Source organism: Cyprinus carpio, chromosome A1 (genome assembly GCF_018340385.1).
Source record: "Cyprinus carpio isolate SPL01 chromosome A1, ASM1834038v1, whole genome shotgun sequence".
Lineage (NCBI taxonomy): Eukaryota > Metazoa > Chordata > Actinopteri > Cypriniformes > Cyprinidae > Cyprinus > Cyprinus carpio.
The window spans coordinates 1,851,049-1,875,132 of record NC_056572.1 but is presented as its reverse complement, the minus strand read 5'-3'; the positions used below and the strand labels follow the sequence as shown (position 1 = coordinate 1,875,132).

The 24,084-nt window shown below is 34.9% G+C and overlaps 3 protein-coding genes across 4 annotated transcripts; 2 read left to right on the top strand and 1 right to left on the bottom strand.

Annotated features, from left to right (window-relative positions):
* Positions 1 to 429: 429 nt before the first annotated feature.
* On the top strand, positions 430 to 10,980 carry LOC109093097 (UDP-glucose 6-dehydrogenase-like). Its single transcript, XM_042715386.1, is given in 12 exon segments — positions 430 to 1,578; positions 3,190 to 3,351; positions 5,736 to 5,837; positions 5,919 to 6,119; positions 7,305 to 7,502; positions 7,590 to 7,737; positions 7,835 to 7,929; positions 9,034 to 9,166; positions 9,386 to 9,523; positions 9,616 to 9,707; positions 10,608 to 10,718; positions 10,803 to 10,980. Coding segments are annotated over 11 exon segments (1,488 nt in total). The 5' UTR covers positions 430 to 1,578; the 3' UTR covers positions 10,911 to 10,980.
* Positions 10,981 to 12,048: 1,068 nt separating this feature from the next.
* On the bottom strand, positions 12,049 to 19,282 carry lias (lipoic acid synthetase). Its single transcript, XM_042715115.1, has 11 exons — positions 19,146 to 19,282; positions 17,979 to 18,151; positions 17,213 to 17,306; positions 17,067 to 17,147; positions 16,835 to 16,991; positions 16,692 to 16,749; positions 16,463 to 16,591; positions 15,019 to 15,164; positions 14,852 to 14,922; positions 13,630 to 13,741; positions 12,049 to 12,484 (listed from the first exon to the last, which is right to left on the bottom strand). The coding sequence occupies exons 1-11, from the start codon at positions 19,233 to 19,235 to the stop codon at positions 12,417 to 12,419; spliced, it is 1,179 nt and encodes a 392-aa protein (XP_042571049.1). The 5' UTR covers positions 19,236 to 19,282; the 3' UTR covers positions 12,049 to 12,416.
* Positions 19,283 to 19,443: 161 nt separating this feature from the next.
* Positions 19,444 to 23,673, top strand: LOC109093046 (60S ribosomal protein L9). Of its 2 annotated transcripts, XM_019106773.2 has the most exons (8): positions 19,445 to 19,517; positions 19,908 to 19,954; positions 20,037 to 20,152; positions 22,441 to 22,536; positions 22,662 to 22,794; positions 22,908 to 22,988; positions 23,276 to 23,394; positions 23,548 to 23,673. In XM_019106773.2, exons 2-7 carry the CDS (start codon positions 19,909 to 19,911, stop codon positions 23,380 to 23,382), a joined length of 579 nt encoding a protein of 192 aa, XP_018962318.1. In that variant the 5' UTR covers positions 19,445 to 19,517; position 19,908; the 3' UTR covers positions 23,383 to 23,394; positions 23,548 to 23,673. The 2 variants fall into 2 exon arrangements, with proteins under 2 accessions (XP_042571216.1, XP_018962318.1); XM_042715282.1 differs by lacking the exon at positions 23,548 to 23,673 and having other exon boundaries at positions 19,444 to 19,517; positions 23,276 to 23,399.
* The last annotated feature ends 411 nt before the right edge of the window (positions 23,674 to 24,084 follow it).

The following is a 24,084-nucleotide window of genomic DNA, read 5'->3' as shown; positions in this document are numbered from 1 at the left end:
GGTTTTGTGAATGTTGTCATGGTCTGGGATCTAAAGCAAAAAAGTGAAGTGAAGTGACTTGACTTGGACATTCAGCCAAGTATGGTGACCCATACTCCCCAGAATTCTTGCTCTGCATTTAACATTTACCCATCCGAAGTTTTGTGAATGTGCACACACACAGAGCAGTGAACACACACACACACATGTGAACCACACACACCGGAGCAGTGGGCAGCCATTTTTGGCTGCGTGTCGGCGCCCGGGAGCAGTTGGGGTTTTGATGCACTTGCTCAAGGGCCACTAAAGTCATGGTATTGAAGGTGGAGAGAGAACTGTACATGCACTCCCCCCCACCTACAATTCCTGCCGGCCCCCCGAACTCGAACTCACACCCTTCGATCTTTCTGAACATAAATCAACAACACATTTACAAAAACAAACATGTTGTCATGGTCTGGGATCTAAAGCAGACCTCTCCACCCTGAGACTCTGACTCTCTGTTTATTCTTTATGTACAGAAATCACTAACACAGTTACTAGTACAGACAGTTAAATGCCATTCTTAAGAGTCCTTTGCATTTGCTCAGGAATCGTTACGTAGCTGTATTCACTTCAACACTTAAATGGCACCAATAGCTGTCAAATTTCAGAAACAGTGGCTTTGGAAATAAGCTTTGAATTGGGTATTATTGGTGATGTTTGCAAAGAGCGAGATTCTGTTTAGGATGAGCTTAAAGGCAAAACTGTAGCACTTTCGTCCTGGCAGCTTTACAGCAAAGCTCCAGAAAAACACCAAAGATAGATGTCAATCTGCCCCGTTTCAAGTGTGGTGTCCTGTCTCTTCAGTTCTTTGAGAAGGTTAGAATGTCTTAATCGGTTGGACTCAGTGTTTGTGGATAGGTGGCTGTGTAGATCTCATCCTGGGCTTATGATTCTGTCTGTGGACACTGTTCTGTGAGAGAGGCCTTCTTCTATCTATGCACTTTCGGTTACTACAAATAAATATTATCAATAGCATCCCATCGTGTCTTTCTTTTTTGTTAAATGTGTGAATGGGGATATTTGCTGGTGTGGTGGTTAGTCTCTTTCATAGCTTTTTAATTAGAAATGTGTATTTATGACTGCGTGCGTCTCAACATTTCTGCGTCAAACGGAGCACTAATGCGTTCTTTTGATGTTACGTCACCGAGACCTCCCAGTCGCTGATTGGCTGTTTCGCTGTGATGACGTTTCACGTCAAAAGAAAAGTCCCAATAATCAGTTTTGCCATATTTATTCAAACATATTTATTCAAACTAAAGTAGTTTTAAATAGGAATAATAAACCATTTCGGTCTTCGAACGTTCATTTGTTCTGTTTAAATCACGGTCAAAATAATATTTGGATACAAACGGAGCGCAGTCCAAGTGTTTACGTTGCTGTGTGTGTGTGTGTGAGTGAGTGTGTGTGCGCGTGCGTGTGTACGTGTGCGTGTTCTCTGCGTGAGTTTATATATCGAGGATATAATAGTTTTATTCATTCGGGAACAAGGCTCCTCAGTCGGAGAAAACTTCGCACAGAAGAACCTTTAACTGAAGAACTTCTCCGGGAGACGAGGTGAGTCTATAATAAATCTTTTGAATTCTTTAAAGTAATGTTATATCTCTTTGAACTCGTTGATTTTAAAGTGTGTCTACACAAGTCTATAAAAAAAAGTCTACACAAGTTTATATATATATATATATATATATATATATATATTATATATATATATATATATATATATATATATATATATAAACGTTCAGTTGAAAAAGTTCTGTATTCATAGAACATCAAAAATCACATTATAAATCATTTAATGACATTTTACATGTAATGTTAAAAGCAGCAACAGTTTTTTTTTTGCGTCCTCTTTATCTATCTTGAAAGTTCATCATGTTATTCATGGCTTTATATTAATAAGTCATACACGTTAATGGCTAAACTGTTCCGTTTTTATGTTTATTTTGGATGAATCGTTTTATCTTTTGAGTGATTCATTCACGAAGCGATTGCAACATTTACATTCATTTTATACTTCGTTAAAAAACTTTATATTTTCTTTATTATTTAGCACACCCCTGAGAGTAGATTTTAGTTTTCGGATTCATTTGTAATAGTATTTAAAGGAGATGGGTTATTTTATAAAATATATTATATAAAAGAATCGCTCGATTGTATTTTGCGATGAACTGTTCAAAAGAACCGAACGTCGCAAAAGATTCGAACTTCTCAGAACTACAAATTGTGGTTCGTTACTGATTCCAGATTGCATGATAAAGATTGTAGTCAGTATTGTAATTACATTACACATTTTAGGTAATCTAATCAGACTACTTTTTGATTACTTTTCACCCAACTCGTTAACCGTGTACCATATTGAAATAAAGAAAGAGAAAGAAAATTTATTCTATTTGTTAATTTAATGTAATTAAACATTACATTACATTATAAAGGTTTCCCAAACTGGGGTTCTTAAAGAAACTGCAGGGGGGTTGTGAGTTTAATGAAAAGCTAATAATAAATATACAAATAAATTAATAATAAATTAATAAAATGCTTACTACAATTTTATATCTTATATGGCTATTGTATATGTCTTTGCTATCTCAAGGTAATTCAGCTAAATATGTTAGGTGAAAGATGTTTAGAATGCAAAGTTTATAAATTAAAATCTCGGGTACTTCAAGAAAATACATTAGATGAAAGAAAAAAGTTGCATTACATACAAATAAGGTGATGATAACGTGAATTTGTGCATTTTAATGCCTTCCAAAGACTTAATAACACATGGTTAAATAAAAAGTGATAATTCAAATAAACATTAATGTGTTCATCATCAGTAGTTGATGCACTGCTGAGAAAACTGAAAGACTTTCTGAATCTATATAAGAGGTAAGCTTATTTAAAAAGAAACGTTTAATGCATGAAAAGAAGAATTAGGGAGAATCAATACATTGTAAATAATTTGTTACTATTGTGTGAATAATATGTAATCAATAAAATAGCAAGTACGAGTCTTTTAAAATGCAATATAATCTAATTACAAGTAGTAATTTTTTTGGAATCTGATTTCATAATCCCTGGATCCAGATGAATTGCAACTGGATGTTTAATAAGGGGCCTTTCATAATTCATGTAATCTGATGCAATCATAATCCTGATTCCATCTGTCTCTCTGCGCAGATGTTTCAGATTAAGAAGATTTGCTGTATAGGTGCTGGGTATGTCGGAGGTCCGACCTGTAGTGTCATCGCCAGCATGTGTCCCGAGATCACAGTCACAGTGGTGGATGTTAACGAATCCCGGATCAAAGCCTGGAACTCCGAGACCCTGCCCATCTATGAGGTAACTACGTTAAAGGGTTAAATTCAAGTTAAAGGTGCATTTAGATATAGACCGGAATCAGAGTTGGTTTGATGTTGATATTTGCAAATTGTCTCTAAAGTTACATACTTAGTCATAAACCCAACTGTAAAGTGTACAGTACAGGTCAAAAGTTTGGAAACATTACTATTTTTAATGTTTTTGAAAGAAGTTTCTTCTGCTCATCAAGCCTGCATTTATTTGATCAAAAATACAGAAAAAAAACAGTAATTATTGTGAAATATTATTACAACTTAAAATAATAGTTTTCTATTTGTATACTTTTAAAAAAATAATTTATTTCCTGTGATGCAAAGCTGAATTTTTCAGCATTACTCCAGCCTTCAGTGTCACATGTAACATCCAGTCTATCACATTATCATTTATAAATCATTCTAATATTCTGATTTATTTGATGCAGTTCTGCTGTCTAATATTTTGGCGGTTCAAAAGAACTGCATTATTCAAAATTTAAAAAAAATTCTAATAATTATATTCAATAGCTATTTTCTTTACTATCACTTTTTATCCATGTAACACATCCTTGCTGATAAAAAGTATTGATTTTATTTAAAAAAAGAAAAAGAAAGAAAAAAAAAATTACTGACCCAAATTAGACCAGTAGTGTAATTGTTATTACAAAATATTTAATTTTAAAAACATAGCTTCTTCTTTTTTTTTTTTTTTTTTTTTTACTTTTTTATTCATCAAAGTATCCTAAAAAAAAGTATCACATGTTTCTGAAAAAATATTAAGCAGCAGAACTGTTTTCCAACTTTGATAATGAATCATCATATTAGAATGATTTTCTAAAGGATCATGTGATGATGATCCTAAAAATTCAGCTTTGCATCACAGAAATAAATGATAATTAAAAGTATAATACATTTAAAACAATTATTTTAAATTGTAAAAATATATCACAATATTACATTTTTTTTTCTGTATTTTTGATGATCAAATGCATGGCAGCTTGATGATTCTTTCAAAACATTAAAAATAGTAATGTTTCCAAACTTTTGACCTGTACTGTAGGTGTCAGCTATAATGCACACCTTTTAGATTTTTCATATTTGTTCAAATAAACTCATATGATGACCACTTTACATTAATCTTATAACATTATTTATGCATTTGCAATTTGGCACCTCAGCTTCATCAAACAGTCTGTAAACGGGTCAAAGACGCAAAAGGTTTAAGCATAAAAACAATAAGTGTAATACTGCTTTAAATAGTTTTTTCCCCCTCGAAAAAAACTAAAAAGTTTTCTGTTTAATTCCATTGCAATTTTGTTTTCGTTTTTCTGAGCGAAGAATAAATATTGTACATTTTTCCTTGATTTACAGAAGAGACCCACTAAAATATCATTCGGTGTAGCAATCTCGTCAGGCATATTTACAACAAAAAACTATTTCTGACATATTAAAAGACTAATTACTTTCACCCCAAATACTAATTAGTTGTAATTTTACATTTTTAAAAATTTGCCACTTTTTTACTTATTTAAAACACAATAAAATTTAATACGCTCCCTTATTCTTTTATATGTTTTAATATGTACACATCAGAATAAGCATGTTGTTTGAATTTTTATATAAATATTGTGTTACACTGAATGACAATGCAACATTAATTCAACCAAATTTTGACATTTTATCCTCCAAAAACTTAAAAGTAGATGCTTTACTTACATTTAATGTGCTTTTTATGGACATAAAATCATGTTATCGTTTTTGACCCAAACACATCTAATGCCACTTCAGATGCATTTTGGGTTTTGTTGATACTTGCTACATTTTAATATTAAAAATAAAAAATTTAATCAATATTATAAAATAATTAAATCAATTTAATAATTTAAGACATGCAATTAAAAATGTTATGTCTCGAAAATTACATCTGTTTTGTCTCACACAGAAATATATATACTGTAGCGATACAGTAATCCTACCTCTTTCCAGTCACACAGCACTTTATTATGAGAACATCTGTAATTTAGTCCAGATTGGGGGAAATTGTAATATTAAAAAAAAATATTATATTATTATGGAATTTTTTTTTTTTTTGCATGAAAAGAGTAGATTTTTGTTTGTATATGCTGTCAATTATAGTTCTTAGAAAATCAGAATTGGCAAAAATTGGTATCTGCACACTTAGAAAAAAATTGGAAATCGGAAACAGCCAAGAAAATTGTAACTGGTGCATCTCTATTTAGATATATTTTCTTCATTAAAAATATTACCCCTAATTAAATAGGTCAATATTACATTTGATAATTTTTTAAAATATGTACAGAATGCTTCGTCTAATTCTTTATTGCGTAAGTCATGAAATATCTTTTCTTCTTCTTCTTCTTGCTGCTGTAGCCGGGTCTGAATGAGGTGGTGATGTCTTGTCGTGGGAGAAACCTCTTCTTCTCCACAGATATCGACTCTGCCATTAAAGAGGCAGATCTGGTCTTCATTTCTGTGAGTGTAATAAACTCTTTGAATGTGGTTTTGGCAATCTCTAACACTCACTCTATCTCCCCCCCCCCCCCCCCCCATCTAGTAAACACCCCAACGAAGACGTACGGTATGGGCAAAGGTCGTGCTGCTGACTTGAAGTTTATCGAGGCATGTGCACGGCGGATTGTGGAGGTGTCGGATGGGTATAAAATCGTTACAGAGAAGAGCACGGTGCCGGTCCGTGCCGCTGAGAGCATCCGCAGGATATTTGAAGCAAACACCAAACCCAGCCTCAGCTTACAGGTGTGTTTGTGTGAGCAGCTGTAAGTTGTCACCATTCCTTTTTTTTTAAAAATCACCTTTTTGTAGTACGAGAAATCACTGTAATCATCAAACGTGACAGTAAAGACATTTACATTGTTACAGGAACTTCTCTGCTGTCATTTTAAATGTTCTATTCATCAAAGAATCCTGAAAAAGATTTAAAAAAAAAAAAATTAAGCATCACAATGTTTTCAATATTGACAATAATGAAAAATGTGTTTTAAAATACATGAAAATGGAAAACGGTTATTTCTGAAGATCATGTGACACTGAAGACTGAAGTAAAGGCTGGTAAAAATTCAGCTTTGATCACAGAATATATGATATATTAAATATATTTAAATGGAATCTATTCATTTTAAACTGTAGTAATATTTCACAGTTTTACTGTATTTTATATCAAATAAATGCAGCTTTGGTGAGCATAAGAGGCTTCTTTCAAAAACATTATAAATCATACAAATTCCAAACCTTTGAATGGTAACGTGTGTGTGTGTGCGCACTATATGTGTGTGTGTGTGTGTGTGTGTGTGTGGGCGCTATATGTGTGTGTGTGTGTGTGTGTGTACACACTATATGTGTGTGTGTGTGTGCGCACTATATGTGTGTGTGTGTGTGTGTGTGTGTGTGCGCGCACTATATGTGTGTGTGTGTGTGCGCGCACTATATGTGTGTGTGTGTGTGCGTGCACTATATGTGTGTGTGTGCACTATATATGTGTGTGTGTGTGTGCGCGCGCACTATATGTGTGTGTGTGTGTGTGTGCGTGCACTATATGTGTGTGTGTGCACTATATATGTGTGTGTGTGTGTGTGTGTGTGTGTGTGCGTGTATGTATGTGTGTGTGTGTATGTGTGTGTGTTCTCAAATACGACACAATGGGGGTATTTAAAAGTTAAAGGAACTTGTTTGTCGAATTTATCACGTCAAAAAACTACTCTTAATTACATAATCACAAATATACACGGTTTTTTTTTTTAAGTGTGGTGTTTTCATAATCTGGAATAGGCTGTTTATTTTGTTTGTTTTTTTTTGTTAGTGTTTTTCTACAAAATCTTGCCTCTGTAAAAGACCGACTGGATTTGTGGACCTTAGAGGATTATTCACAGTTTATTCTGTTTCGTTGTGTTAATAAATGATCTCTTTTCCCGCCTTTGATTACAGGTTCTCTCTAACCCAGAGTTCCTTGCGGAGGGTACGGCAGTGAAGGACCTGAAGGACCCCGATCGCGTCCTGATTGGTGGAGATGAGACTCCAGAGGGTCAAAGGGCCATCAGCGCCCTCTGTGCAGTTTATGAGCACTGGGTCCCCAAATCACGTATAATCACCACCAACACCTGGTCCTCCGAGCTTTCCAAACTGGTGTGTAAACGTAAAATACAAAAGCAGTGATTCGGATTAGCTTTGTATATTAATTTGATTTGTGTAAGAACTGTGTTTGTGTTTTAGGCAGCGAATGCGTTCCTGGCGCAGCGCATCAGCAGTATAAACTCCATCTCTGCTCTGTGTGAATCCACTGGTGCTGATGTCGAGGAAGTGGCCAGAGCCGTCGGCACGGATCAGCGCATTGGCAGCAAGTTCCTCAAAGCCAGCGTGGGTCAGTGTTTTTAAGCAGTGTTCAGAAAGAAATGATGGAATGAGATTCAATCAAGTGAAAGAATGAATGAATGAGAATCTCTATGTGTCTGTGTCAGGTTTTGGAGGAAGTTGTTTTCAGAAGGATGTGCTGAATTTGGTGTATCTGTGTGAGGCACTGAGTCTCCCAGAGGTTGCTTCGTACTGGCAACAGGTAGACTTCAATTTTAATATTTATTTAATAAGATGGTGCATGTTGGCTTTTTATGTGAGTCATTATTCTCAGCTTCATGTGAAGTCATCAGAAGCTTACTGATCATGTCAGAGAAAGCAAGTTTGAATATGTGGAGGTGAACATGAGATGTGGGAAGTTTATACGTTTATTTATTACTTTTATTTGGCGAAGATGCATTAAATTGTTAAGAAACAGGTTTTTCATTGAAGAATCCAGGAAAAAAAAAATATATTAAACACCACAACTTTTAAGAACATAAACAATAAAAAAACCTGGACAAAAAAAATATATGAAGCAGCATAACTGTTTTCAACATGAATGATATTAATAAATATTTATTGAGCAGAAGAATGATTTCTGAAGATCATGTGACACTGAAGACTGGAGTAATGATGCTGAAAATTCAGCTGCGCATCACAGAAATAAATTACATTTTAACAGATATCCACATAGAAATCAGCTTTTTTAAATTATAAAAATATTTCACAATATTACTGTTTTTACTGTGTGTGTGCTCAAATAAAAGACACACTTCTTTCAAAAACATGAAAAATCTTACCGACCCCATACTTTTGAACAGAGGTATAGATTCAGATGATATTTCATACGTGAACCTGGACCGTAAGGAAAAGCTGAATAAATAAGCTTTCCATTGATATGTGTTTTTTTATGATAGGACGATATTTGGCTGAGATACAACTATTTGAAAATCTGGAATCTGAGGGTGCAAAAAAATCTAAATATTGAGAAAATAATCTTTAAAGTTGTCCAAATTAAATTCTTAGCAATGCATATTACTAATCAAAAATTAAGTTTTAATATATTTACGGTAGGAAATTTACAAAATATCTTCATGGAACATGATCTTTACTTAATATTCTAATGATTTTTGGCATAAAAGAAAAATCTATAATTTTGACCCATACAATGTATTTTTGATTATTGCTAAAAATATACCCCAGAGACTTAAGACTGCTTTTGTGCTCCAGGGTCACATATGATAACTTCTCCTATGGAGACACACTGATATCTAAAAATGTGTTTATTTTTGTCTAATCTTTACTCTGTGTTTTTTATGTGCAGGTGATTGACATGAACGAGTATCAGAGAAAGAGATTTGCCTGTCGGATCATTGACTGCCTGTTCAACACCGTTACAGGGAAGAAAATCGCCTTGCTACTTCAATAATTAAACAAGAAAAAACAAGAAAACGCAGGTACACTCAGATATACTAAAATATTACAACATTATCACATAAGTCAAATGTGTGTCTTTCACTTTTACCTACAAAACACCGAGCATGAGAGAGCATGAGTTAACATCTACGACCGACTAATTAATGAAACACACACTCTTTCTTCTTTCTCATCAACAACCATCTGTAAAAAACAATGATGCTGCTTTTTACTGTAAGCCTCTCCTGTGTGTTTCAGAGAGTCCTCCAGTATCTACATCTCTAAGTATCTGATGGATGAAGGAGCTAAGTTGCATATTTACGACCCTAAAGTGCTGAAGGAGCAGATAATCCAGGACCTGTCTCAACCCAGCATCTCCGGAGACAACCCCGAGAGAGGTGTGTGTGTGTGTGTGTGTGTGTGTGTGTGAATCTCATGTAGGGGAGAATCTCACGTTGTGTCTGTGTTTCTGTCTAATTGCTCTCTGCAGTGTCTGATCTTGTAACGGTGTCGTCAGACCCCTATGAGGCGTGTGGAAGTGCACACGCCCTGGTCATCTGCACGGAGTGGGACATGTTTAAGGTACAAAAGACACAAACTCTATGCATATTCAAAAGGCACTGACATATAGTGTAATATCTGATTCATGCACCACAGCAGAACTGTCACTTGACCAGCACTGTTATACCAGCACCATATTTGTTGATCAAATGCATTGCAAACAATGCATTACTTTCCAGGTACTTTATTTATTTATTTATTTATTTAGGAAAACATTTTTAGTGTTGTATTATTAATAAATGTTTGATTTACCTATTAATGCATATATGTAAAAATATATATTAATAATCCCAAGTAATGGTTTTGAACAATCATTTCAGTATAAACAATAAATAATGCATTTAAATGTAAATATAATACCATAAATGTAAATTAATTTTTAGTTTATTTATATTTAAATTATATATTGTATTAAATTTAAATTGTGTAATAAATATTTTTAAATAACCATTTGATACTCTAAAAATTATAAATGCTAAATAATTAATGTTTGGTTTATATATTTATTCATGTAGAAATTTAAAAATTTTATCGTTAATTACTAATGTTAATTACTCTTTTATTTAAATAATTGTTTTAGAAATAAATACAAAATTAGAAATTTACATATAAATATAATATTAGAAAATAATAAATATTTGGTTTATTAATTTATAAATGTAAATACATTCTAATAAATTTAAAAAATATATTTTTAGAACAAATATATTCTTATATTCAGATTTCTAATTGTCAAAGTGTAAATTAAAATTTTTTTGTGTTTTTTTTTAAATCTGAACTACTGGCATAAAAAAGCCCTGCCATGGTGCAGAATGATTTCCATATAGTCATATATTATAGTAAATGTGGTACTACACTGTACTCCCAGAAACAACAGTGTGTCTAAAAAGAATAGTGAAGTATTGCATGTGTTTATTTTAGGAATTGAACTACGAGAAAATCTATCACAAGATGTTGAAACCAGCGTTTATCTTTGATGGTCGGCGAGTTCTGGACCATCTGCACCCTCAGCTACAGAACCTTGGCTTCCAGGTGAGAGGATATTTGTGCAGGTCACAGCTGCCTGACCACTTACTTCATGAGTTAACACAGTTTAACGCTGTGTGTTCTGCATAGATTGAGACCATTGGAAAGAAAGTAACGACCCGAATCCCCTTCACACCATCCGGAGGAGGAGGAGGTCCACGACTCAATGAACCACCCATCAAGAAAACCAAAGTTTAAGACACAGACTCACTCACACACACGCACACGCACACACACATGCATTAAAGTCTTCTTATGACAAAAAAAAAATAATTAAATGAATCATCTGCTTTTTTTGTGAAACATCCAAAAAACATTTTTATATTAAACCATACTCACATCTCTATTTGCAAACAAAAAAAGCATAAAATAAAAAACATATTAGTTTTTAAAAACATCTTTCTTAATTTTTAATTTTTTACAATGTTCTCATGTCTGTGCCATTTCAAAAAATTGTTGAAACCTCTATAGTGCACAAAAGTGCATTAATGCATTTCAGCATCCCAGTACTGTTTAGTTGTATATTAGTATATTATAGAGTTTATTGGCAAAATCATTTGTTTATTTGAGAGCGATGTCTGAGGGAGCAGCAACAGAAGGAACTTTAATATTTGGACCAAGGGGACATAAAACCTGCTATAAAACATTTGTGACCCTGGACCACAAAACCAGTCATAAGGGTAAATTTTTTCAAAATTGAGATTTATACATCATCTGAATGCTGATTAAATAATCTCTCCATTGATGTGTGGTTTGTCAAGAGGACAATACTTGGCTGAGATGCAACTATTTGAAAATCTGGAATCTGAGGGTGCAAAAAAATCTAAATATTGAGAAAATCATCTTTAAAGTTGTCCAAATTAAGTTCTTAGCGATGCATATTACTAATCAAAAATTAAGTTTTGATATATTTACGGTAGGACATTTACAAAATATCTTCATGGAACATGATCTTAATATTCTAATGATTTTTGGCATAAAAGAAAAATCTATAATTTTGACCCATACAATGTATTTTTGGCTATTGCTACAAATATACCTCAGAGACTTCAGACTGCTTTTTTGCTCCAGGGTCACATGTGGCACCAATGATAGATAGCAGTTTGTGTCACCCAGTTATTAATCATTTATTAACCCTCTGGTATGTATTGTATTGTTTGACCTGTACTGTGTATATTACTGTAAACTCACAGTTGTAGCTTTTATAAAATCATCTCTTACTGTACATGTTTGTAATTGTAACGATGGCAGAAAATGTATTAAACAATTATGGACCAATAAAAATCAGCAGTGATGTTTACTTATTTCACAGGCTTAAATATGGAAGACAAAAATGCATAATTGATAAGTTTTAATTAAATATATTCTATTTATATCACTTAAATGATGCACAATATAGAGACCTTTATTCCATTTCTAAAACAACCCATCATGTTCATTTAAATATCATGTTTATAGTGTTACTGCAACACAATGAATTTTATTCTGTAATATGTATTCTTAAAGGGACAGCTCACCCAAAACTGAAAATTCGGTCGTCATGTCGTTCCAAAGCTGTACGATTCAAAATCTTCTTTTGTGTTACACAGAAAAATAATGACATGATGGAGAGTAAATTAATACAGCATTGAGCATTTTTGGATGAATATTCTATTAATACAGTTTATATGGTGTGAATATAGAGTGAGAGACTCTATATAGAGTTCATTCTGCTGCTTCTATGCTTCCTTCAGTCTTCTTCTTTTCCAGCAGATTCTTCAAAAAGAACTCACCTAAGAAATGAAACGGCATGTTTAAATAAATAAAGTTACAGTATGTGTGAGCGCTTCATGAAAAGTTGAAACTATACAGCATCTCTTCACCATATTTATTGATCATGTGCATGTATTTTTGTGCATTGCAAATAATGCATTAATTTCCAAAACAAGTGTTTTATTATTAATAAATGTTTGTAAAAATATTAATAATCCCAAGTAATGGTTTTGAACAATCACTTTAGTATAAACAATAAATAATACATTTAAATGTAAATATAATATTACAAATGTAAATTAATACTTTTGGTTTATATATTTATTAATTTAGAAATGTCAAAATGTGTGATACTAAATATTATTAATTTAGAATAGATACTAAATTAGGCATTTAAATGTAAACATAATATTAGAAATGTAAAAAGGTATAACTAATTTCTTTTAACTAATAATTTACAAAATTCGAAATTTACATGTAAATATAATCTTATAATATTTGGTTTATATATTTATTAATTTAGAAATGTAAATACATTCTAATATTTTTTTTAAATAATATTTTTAGAATAAATATAATATTACATTTACATTTTGTCTAAGTGTAAATTAAAATGTTGAGTCCAGTAAAAACTTTGGTGGGGAATAATTCTCTTTTAAACTATATACAAACTATATGTATATATACATATATAAACATATATATAGGTATATAGGTATGTATATATATGTATGTATGTATATGTATATATGTGTGTGTGTATATATATATATATATATATATATATATATATATTATATATATATATATATATATATATATATATGTATATATGTATATCTATATATATATATACATATATAAACATGTAAAAGCTTTGACATGTTTGAAAGTAGATTATGAAATCTATATGTATATATACATATATAAACTTGTAAAAGCTTTGACATGTTTGAAAGTAGATTATGAAATGTTATTTTTTGCAAGCAACATATAGCAAATAATTCATTGCCCCATGAGAAAAGACGGGAGATTTAAAGTCACGTGGTTCAGGGCGTCTTGCAGCAGTCAAGCAAGTGTGAGTCACACAAATGAGAATGCAACAGATCCTATAATCTGTGCAGTGGCTAACGCTTGATGAATTAGAAGATGTGTGTTGGGTTACCTGCTCTGTAAGAGGTGCGCACGAGCGGCCCGCTGGCTGTGTAGACGAAGCCCATCTCCTGGCCAACCTTCTCCCAGTAAGCAAACTTCTCAGGAGTAACGTACTCTTCCACCTGATGCATTCCAGAAGAGATAAGGATTAGCGTCACAGGCGTGGGATGTAACAGAATGAAATAAAAAAAACAATAAACTTAAACATTTAACTCAGAAACAATTTTAAATAACTGAAAAAACAAACATCTAATCTAGTTCTCGATCTGTCTGAGAACCATCTGTTCAGATCTGACTAATGTGTACAGTCACAGATCACAGTTTGTTCTTAGCACATATCAGCGGCTCATCGGTCCGAGTCGAAGTGTTTCCTCAGTTCAGTGACTTTTGGAGGAACTGGAGCACTGAATCAGTTCATTCATTCATCAGAGAATCAGATATGCTGCCACTTCAGCTCGTTTCCAGTCGGAGTGACTGTCAGGCGTCTGAAAGTGAGTTTTGATTGATCCGCAAACTGTTTCAGACGCTTCAGTCCGATGATTCGATGAACTGGTTCAGTTAGTTCACCAAAAAGAATCAGTTCAATAGAATGATTCATTCATGAACTGAATCGTTTGCCTGAGGCTCTGGATTACAGGTAATAATGCTGTAAAGTTTCTCGCACAGACCGATCGTTTCGATAAGACCTTAATATATCGGCAGGAGCCATGAGTATTAACTTCGTGTTCCTTGATATGCTTTTTTTTAATTCTTAAAAACATGCAACTGCTGACTTGCATTTCATGAATCACCAAGGAGCACGGTTTCAGCTAAAAATCTTCTGTACTGTTCTACTGAAGAAAAACGGACGACCTGAGGATGAGTACATTAACAGCACACTGCACATTTTCTTTTTAGGGTGAACTGTCCCTTTAAGATATAGTTGCATTGCTTATTTTTCAGTAATTTTAATAGAAATTAATTTTGCGTGAGGGTGAAAGATTTCACAACATGTTCAAGGTCGGTCACACAGACCAACAGAAAGCTGCATGGTTTAAAAACTGACTATTGACAATATGGATGTATATTTTGCTCTTGAAATTTCACCCAAGTGGTGCATAAAGCTAGCCAGTAGCTGGTGATGTCAGCCAGAACATGCCTTTTTTTTTTGTGCATGGAATGCATCACAAAGTCATTGAACAGATTGTGAAAGTGCCATCTAAGACAGAGCGGTTGTTTTATTAATGTCGCACCTTGAGATTGCGTTTGGTGGGCTGCATGTACTGCCCCAGCGTCAGACAGTCCACTCCAGACTCCCTAAAATCTGGAAGAACACAAACAGCTCTCAGACGCCGATACACGCATATGTATCTACCTCCCGTGATATACCTAACAGGTCTCGAGCTTTAACAGGAATTACCTTTCAGAGCTGCGTGTATCTGTGCGTCCGTCTCGCCGAGGCCCAGCATGAGGGACGTCTTCGTGAGCACACTGGATTTCACTTTTTTAACATGTCGTAAAACACTCAGTGATTGGTTGAAGTTCGCACGGGGGTCACGCACATGTCTAAAGGTCAAAGATGGAAAATTAGTTCTGCAATGAAATCTCCAAGCTGTGGAGGAGATAATTCACTTGATAAACTGGACTAGATATTCCGCCATCTGGTGGTGATACTAGAAATAAAACAGAAAAAATACCAAATAAAATAATAAAAATTAAATATGAAAGATATTAAAAATATATACAGTACAGGTCAAAAGTTTGGAAACATCACTATTTTTAATGTTTTTGAAAGAAGTCTCTTCTGCTCATCAAGCCTGCATTTATTTGATCAAAAATACAGAAAAAACAGTAATATTGTGAAATATTATTACAACTTAATAATAATAGTTTTCTATTTGAATATACTTTAAAAAAAATAATTTATTCCTGTGATGCAAAGCTGAATTTTCAGCATCATTACTCCAGCCTTCAGTGTCACATGTAACATCCAGTCTATCACATGATCATTTAGAAATCATTCTAATATTCTGATTTATTATGAGTGTTGGAAACAGTTCTGCTGTCTAATATATTTGATGAATAAAAGGTTAAAAAGAACTGCATTTATTCAAAATAAAAATAAAATTTCTAATAATATATTTTCTTTACTATCACATTTTATCAATTTAACACATCCTTGCTGAATAAAAGTATTGATTTTATTTAAAAAAAAGAAAGAAAAAAAATTACTGACCCCAAATTACTGACCAGTAGTGTATATTGTTACAAAATATTTATATTTTAAAAACATAGCTTTTTTTTTTTTTTTTTTTTACTTTTTATTCATCAAAGTATCGTAAAAAAGTATCACATGTTCTGAAAAAATATTAAGCAGCAGAACTGATTCCAACTTTGATAATGAATCATCATATTAGAATGATTTCTACAGGATCATGTGATAATGATCCTAAAAATTCAGCTTTGCATCACAGAAAATAAATGATAATTTAAAGTATAATAAATTTAAAAACAATTATTTTAAATTGTAATAATATTTCACAATATTACTGTTTTTTCTGTATTTTTGATCAAATAAATGCAGGCTTGATGAGCAGAAGAAACTTCTTTCAAAAACATTAAAAATAGTAATGTTTCCAAACTTTTGACCTGTACTGTATATAATTATTATTTTGAAAGATTTAAATATCTTACAATTTTAGGTTGGTTTTTTGCATAAAATTAAAACTGGAAAAATCAGAACTTTCTCATATTAATCACCACTTTGTGAAAGCTGTCCGTGCATCTCGACTTCACAAACAGCATACAAAAAAAGTGTACGTGAGCACACAAGATCCAGGCTGTGACAGCGCGATCGCACAAACCTCTGTAAATCTCTGACCGTCTCTACATTGTGAGCATAAACATCGAGCCCAGACAGAGCGATTTTCTCCACCGCTGCCAGGTCACCACGAAAATCCGGGGTCAAACACTCCACCAGGATTTTAGGATTCCTGAAGAGAGAAACGATCAGATATGAGAGAAACGGATGAATGAGCGCATTCTAAAAAAACACTAATAAATCAGATTAACTATTTTTCTCCATCTCCGTACCTTTCTTTAATATAGGAGACGGTCTTTGCGAAGTGTTCAGCCCCACCATCAGGAATATCTGTGTAAAAATAGAGTCAGAAGTCCATATAGTCTTGTTCCATGTCTATTCATGTCTGTATGCTAGTGTTTTTGTGTTTCCTCACCATCTCTGTCCACTGATGTGAGGACCACATAGTCCAGTCCCCACGCTGCGATGGCTTTTGCAGTGTTATACGGCTCCTCAGCGTCAAGAGGCGGAGGTTTCCTGGCTGTTTTAATTGAACAAAACCTACAGCCGCGTGTGCATGTGTCTCCCATTAACTAAGGAGAGAGCGCAGAGACGTTTAGTCGAGACCAGAGCATGCAGATGCTGTTTTGCAGACCCAGCACACTCACCATTATGGTTGCTGTGGAAGTGGCATACTCTCCTCCACCCCAGCATTCCCCGATATTGGGACACCGGGCCTCCTCGCAAACCTTTAGATACATTAAGAGTCAGTACTTCACGTAACTGTGTGAAGGGCATGTGTGCAGACACTCACTGTGTGCAGGTTCAGGTCCCGAAGCGTGTTCTTCAGCTTGTTGTAGTTCTTTCCTATAGGGATCTCTGTTTTGAGCCACGGTGGCAGCCGTAGCCTGGAAAAATTAACACGAGCGGTTAAATCATACGTGACTCAGAGCACAAACCAGTCTTAAGTCTCTGGGGTATATTTGTAGCAATAACCAAAAATACATTGTATGGGTCAAAATTATACATTTTATCTTTTAAGCCAAAAATCATTAGGATATTAAGTAAAGATCATGTTCCATGAAGATATTTTGTAAATTTCCTACCGTAAATAAATCAAAACTAAATTTTTGATTAGTAATATGCATTGCTAAGAATTCATCTGGACGACTTTAAAGATGATTTTCTCAATATTTAGATTATTTTTGGCACCCTCAGATTCCAAATATCCAAATATTGTCCAATCCTAATAAACCAGGCATCAACCGAAAGCTTATTTATTCAGCTTTCAGATGATGTACAAATCTCAATTTTAAAAAATTTACCCTTAAGACTGGTTTAGTGGTCCAGGGTCATATATATATATTATATATATATTATATATATATATATATATATATATATATATATATATATATATATATACACACACTTCTTATTTATTAATAAATAACGTGTCTAAAGGAACAATCGGACTGCACTGGTGTAGTGATCAGCTGACTTGCTCACTCTAAATAAAAAAGTTAGCAACTTTCCAATGCAAAAGTTCTTTAAAAAGGCCGTGGTGTCGGTGAGCTCACCGTTCTCCCTTCTGTCTCTTCAGGCTGCCTCTGTATTCCTCCCAGCTGCTCTTCTCCGACAGCTCTCCAGATATGAAGTCCTGCAGGTTCAGGCCGTCCTCTTTAATGTCTCTCTTCTTCTCAGTGAGTGTGGATGATGTGCTGGCGGCAGTGATCAGTCTCTTACAGTAAACCTAAGAGCAGAAGCACGGGATCAGCGGGACTTTGCATTAAAAACATCATCATCTACCAGTTCAGTTCACTCAGACATATATATTCGGACACTGCTAATAGCATAACGTGTGTGGAAACTCATTTTAACTAGTTTCCTTAATCTGAGAAAGTGCAAGTCTTGGCTACTTTTCTTAAGTCTGCCACCTGAACACACACAAAAACACTAAGCACTCGATTCGTTGATGATTCCAAACAAATCATGCGACTTCTTTCTAGGTTTATTTTTTATTCTTACCCGTTTAACACCATTCTACTTTCTTGAGTTATTACAATTTTATGTTTGTTTGTTTTTCTGTTAGAAATAAACGATTACTCTGTCTCCTACTTTGTCTTTCGCTTACAGCAAGATCAGATTTGCCTGTTTTTTTCATCTTTGTATAGTCTCACCCAACACAGATGTGTTTTTTCTCATGATAAAATCTAAAACTGAAGAGGTTAAGTTCATTACACCAATGTTTTAGAGATTTCAGACCACATCCAGTCATTAAATACTAAAGCCAAATAGTGTCTATTGATATTTTGATACCATCATATGTAATCAAAGTTACCACATTTTTTAGCTTTCGGCTCTCTGACCTTAGTAGAATTACTATTTTTTTAACTAAAGTAAAATAAATATTAAAAATAACATAAAATAAGCATATTTTACATAAAAACATGATACTTTTAGAGGTAAATACCTTTTAAAAACAGCAAAAGTCGCATAAATCGAACGTTTAAGATACTGGTATGACCTACAATATACGATAAATAATTTGGGATCACATCTGAGACCTTCATCCCCAAATTTGTCCACAATTAAGGCTCCTATATGCAGAGTTAACATGTTTAATCAGCAGAGATTTAGCTGTTAGATCCCAGCGACTTTGACCCGGCGTGCACACTAATCTATTTGTCTGTTTTTTCTTTGCACACTAAGTCATACAAGTAAATCAGAACAAATAAACCACTTACACTAGACCCCTCAAAGCATTTCGACGGTAAAAACAGACGATTAGACGAAATTCGTCCCGCAACAGCGCAACCTCTGCCGAGCAGCGCCATGTTTAAATCACTCTGGCATCGATTAACTCACCCTGCGCGTTCATGACTAACACACCGCTGCAAACACAACACATTTTCCCTACACATCAAAAAAGATTACGTATTTGATAATGATCTTTATGACAGTTGCAACACTTCATTATTTTGCTTCACATAATCGATTCTCCGTAACTTATCTGTAATCGATCGGTTGCGCCTTGGCGACCTGCGATGACGCAAAGCGTGCAAGTTACATTTACGTCACGACGTCCTTCCGCCTTCCTTTCCTCCTTAATCGGCGAGGTAAGAATATGGCGCGGCCCGTTCTCGCGTGTTTAAATCAACTGTAATCCGCACAAACGTCAAATCCGTCGGGTTTGCTGAGTGTCCCAAGAGTTTAAGTACTCGCTCGTGAGGATATCTGTGCTTGTATTAGTGCAGGAAACCCGATGTTGTTGGATAACCGCAGTGTGCGCGCGCAGTGTTTATCTATTAGGCCGGATTCATTCATTAAGCGATGATGGCATTAATAAAATTCAAATAGTCTTACATTAGCAATGCTGTCAGAATGCATCAGAGCGTTAATTATGAGGTTTAATCAGGGCTCAGGTTTTCTCTACTGATAAATGAAAATAAGTGAAGAAGGTGTGATCCAAAGTTACATTTATATGCCTCTGTGCTCCTTTCCTTCAGAATGAAGACCATTCTCAGTAACCAGACAGTGGACATCCCCAGCAACGGTGTGTTCGAGGTCACACTTAACGTCTTTTCTCTCCTTACGCATGCATTCACTCGTGCTGAAGTTTGTGTGTTTCCTCGCAGTGGAGGTGACCCTCAAGGGCCGCACGGTTGTTGTGAAGGGGCCCCGTGGAGTACTTCGCCGGGAGTTCAGCCACATTAACCTGGAGCTCAGTCTGTTGGGCAAGAAACAGAAGAAGGTTTGCATTAAAGGATCAGGTCACTTCCAGATTTAAAACGAGCGTTTATTCACCCCGACATGTTCACGCCTTTCAGTCTTCAGTCGCAAAGAAATGAAGCTTTCTGAGAAAAACATTCCAGGATTTTTTTTTTTTTTTTTCATAGACTTCAGTGAGGACCAATGGGCTGAACGTCCGAACTGTAGTTTCCTTTCCAACGTGACGACGTGCATTTGTAGTTAAAAGTATGTATGTGGGTCAAAGACGTTAAGATGTCCGCATCAAAAGAAATGTACAAAAGTGAGTTTGTGTCCATAGAAAGCACATTAAATGTAAGTAAAATGTCTATTTTTAAGGTTTCAAATAAGTTTTTGGAGAATAAAATGTCAAAAAATGTTTGAAATAATGTTACATTGTCATTCAGTGTAACACAATATTTATGCAAAAATTCAAACGACATGCTTATTCTGACGTGTACATATTAAAATATCTAAAAGAATAATGGAGCATGCTAAATTTTATTGTGTTTTAAATTAGTTTGACAAATGGGCAAAACCTAGGATAGTGGCGAATGTTAAAAATGTAAAATGACAACTCATTAGTATTTGGGGTGAAAGCAGTTAGTCTTTTAATATGTCATAAATTGATTTTTTTTTGTAAATATGCCTGACAAGATTTTTACATTGAATGACATTTTAGTTCGTCTCTTCTGTAAATCAGGGAGAAATGTATGATATTTATATTTTGCTCATAAAAACAAAAACAAAATTGCAATTAAATTAAACAGAAAACTTTTTGCATTTTTTTTTGGGGGGGGACTACAGCAGTTTAAAGCAGTATTACACTTTTTTTTAAATGCTTAAACACTTTTTCATCTTTGACCCATATATATTTAGTTTTTTAGTAAATGACCATTCGTTTCACTAGATAAGACTTTTATTCCTCTGCTGGGATCGTGTAGAGCTACGTTTACATGCACCCAAATAATCCGTTTGTGATCAGATGGAAAAACATTCTTATAAACACATTAATCGATCTGAATGAAACTTCGATCCGGATTGTAGGGGGTGGTTTATTCCTCTTCTAATACGACTGAGCGTGCATGTGAACACTCGATCGGATCGAACCACGAAACTGAAAGAACTGCGCATGTGCAATGATGCAGAAATAACGTAATGAAGTATGACGCACGGAAGTGTTGTATAAATGCGTGTCCCGTCATTATAAAACTCTCCTTTCACTCTGCAGCTGTGAAGTGGAGCAGGACAGCCTTGTTTTGGATACTCATCCGCAGGCAATACATTTTGGGAGCGAGGAGTTTTTTTTTTGAGTGTGTGTGTGATAAATATGAGCAGCACAGCACATCGGTTTATATGTATATTTATCCATAAACGGGTAAATATTAATTCTTCTGTTAAAAACAAAGAAACCATGAAGGAGAGTGGTTATTATGTGCAAACAGTGAGAAACTCGACATTATCAATGTGTCACTTTCACTATTTGAGCAGTGTGCACATGTCTAAAAAAATCTATTCCGATTTGAAGCTTGTGACATATAAACACGCAGATCAACCCGATCACTTTATTTAGCGTTCACTACAATCAGATTCATCAATCGTGATGAATTCAGTCCGATTGAACCAAAAAGTGTGCATGTAAACGTAGCCACTGAAACCGCAATTTGGACCTTCAGCCCGTTGGTCCCCAATGAAGTCCGTTATATTAAAAAAAAAAATCCTGGAATGTTTTCCTCAGAAACCGTCATTTCTTTGTGACTGAAGATGAAGACATGAACATCTTGAATAACACGAGGGTGAGTAAATAATCAGAGTTTTTATCCTGGAACTAATCTTTTAAATACAGCGTAACTCTCTTACAGTAGTTATGGTTATGTGCACGCACCAGTCAGTTTACAACAGGATTTATGGTTTAATTGGACTGACAATCCTGTGTGTAAACGCCTCAATTGAGCCCGATGGAAATCGGTCGTATTGGAAAGCAGTAGTGTGGATCTGAAATCCAATCAGTGAATCAATTTCTGAATCAGTTCTAAAATGCATCACACAGCGCTGCGATGCTTATGTTTGTTGTTCAGTGGAGACGGTGTATTAAATATGCAAAATTCTTCTGATATGGTGATGCATAAAAAAAAAAGTTTTGTTTGGAATGCATCTTGTGAAATGTGGATTGGATTTCAATCTTTCAGAATATGAAACGTTGCATCTTTCAGAATCTGCTGTCGGGTCGGGGAGAAATGTGTACCGTTAACGTGTGTGTGGAATCTCAGCGAATGATTGTTTCTGTTTCAGCTGCGTGTGGATAAGTGGTGGGGAAACCGGAAGGAGCTGGCCACCGTCCGCACCATCTGCAGTCATGTCCAGAACATGATCAAGGGCGTCACACTGGTAAGCAAACTCACACATGCTAGCACATCTAATTCAGCTTTTAAGTGAGTGTTCGTGCTCCTAACGCGACGAGAAAAAGATATGACCCGTCCCGTCACGTGATGCATCCTAATTTGATTCTTTAGGGCTTCAGATACAAGATGCGATCTGTATATGCCCATTTCCCCATTAACGTGGCGATGCAGGAGAACGGCACTCTGGTGGAGATCAGAAACTTCTTGGGAGAGAAGTACATCCGGCGTGTCCGCATGAGGCCAGGTATGTGTGCAGGCTCTGTCTAAATCAACGTGATGTCTGGCATCGGAAAGCGCTGGTTGCTGCTTCACACGGTCCTGGTTACACTGATGCAAGATGTGTTTGTTTTCGGCTAGGTGTGTCCTGTGCGGTGTCTGCCGCTCAGAAAGACGAGCTGGTTCTGGAGGGTAATGACATTGAGCTGGTGTCAAACTCAGGTGAGATGTGCTTTGCCAAACTGAGTAGTACACACGTGACTTTAAACCACACAGTGGCCTGTTTGCACACGAAAGGCTCTACAGACTTGTTAGCACTGTTAATATGATTTAAAATTGTGCTTGTGCAAGTTAAGATGCTAAGTTAGTTGCTATTGTAGTTAAGCATGCACCAGAATGTTTTTGTGATTCGTCTGGAGTAATCAAAAGTGACTCAGCCTTTATTATAAAGTCACTTGCCCTAAAATGGATTTCAAATGGCCTCACCTTCCCAGCGTGTCTCGTTTCAGCTGCCCTCATCCAGCAGGCAACCACAGTGAAAAATAAGGATATCAGAAAGTTCCTGGATGGTATTTACGTCTCTGAGAAAGGCACTGTAGTGGAGGCGGAGTCGTAGAGAACACGAGAGGTCAGTTTTCCTGCTTTTGTCCTCGAACCCGTCTCTTTTGTCGTGTTCGTTATTAAATCAGCTGAATATTCTTTGGCAAAGTGATGAGTTTCAAATGTTGCAATGTTTAGATTGACCGTGTCCTACAACTTTACTACACTTCTTCTTTTGTAGGGTGAGAAAGAAGGACATCCTGGAAGTTTCTGGATGGGGTTTCTGTCACAGTGGTGGAACACCAAGAGGACTAAATTAGTCTCTGTAAAATCTGTCAATAAAGACCAGCTCCATTTTTCAAACACATAATGTGTGCGAGTTTTATTCATGTTAGCACAGTTTTTTCCAAACATGCATGGCGAGAAGTAAAATGTGCTTGTGTTTAAAATTATTCTTGCATTCTCAATCCGCATTTTTTTTGTGCACTTCCTCTGAATGCATTCTAGGTCTGCGTAGGATTTTTGGACCGAGTGGAGCGAGAGCTCAAGAGTCATCATAACTTAATATTTTAACAAACCATATTGTAAGAATATAATTATAACTAAGAAAATGCCTGGTTTTAAATGTTAATGGTAAATTGAGTTCCTTTGAAATGAAACATTATGCAACTACACATGCAGGAATTATTATTTTTTTAATAAATTATTTGAATATAAAATTTATGTGCACATAAAATCATAGGATTACCGGCTTTAAATCTTGAAGTCAGTGGGTTTA

Coding starts and splice junctions, on each gene's coding strand:
- lias (XM_042715115.1), bottom strand. CDS start 19,235: ATGGCGCTGCTCGGCAGAGGTTGCGCTGTTGCGGGACGAATTTCGTCT. Junction 16,992..17,066: donor CTTCCACAGCAACCATAATG/GTGAGTGTGCTG, acceptor CTCTCTCCTTAG/TTAATGGGAGACACATGCAC. Junction 16,750..16,834: donor CACATCAGTGGACAGAGATG/GTGAGGAAACAC, acceptor ATTTTTACACAG/ATATTCCTGATGGTGGGGCT.
- LOC109093046 (XM_019106773.2), top strand. CDS start 19,909: ATGAAGACCATTCTCAGTAACCAGACAGTGGACATCCCCAGCAACG. Junction 22,537..22,661: donor TGATCAAGGGCGTCACACTG/GTAAGCAAACTC, acceptor TTGATTCTTTAG/GGCTTCAGATACAAGATGCG. Junction 22,795..22,907: donor GCGTGTCCGCATGAGGCCAG/GTATGTGTGCAG, acceptor GTTTTCGGCTAG/GTGTGTCCTGTGCGGTGTCT.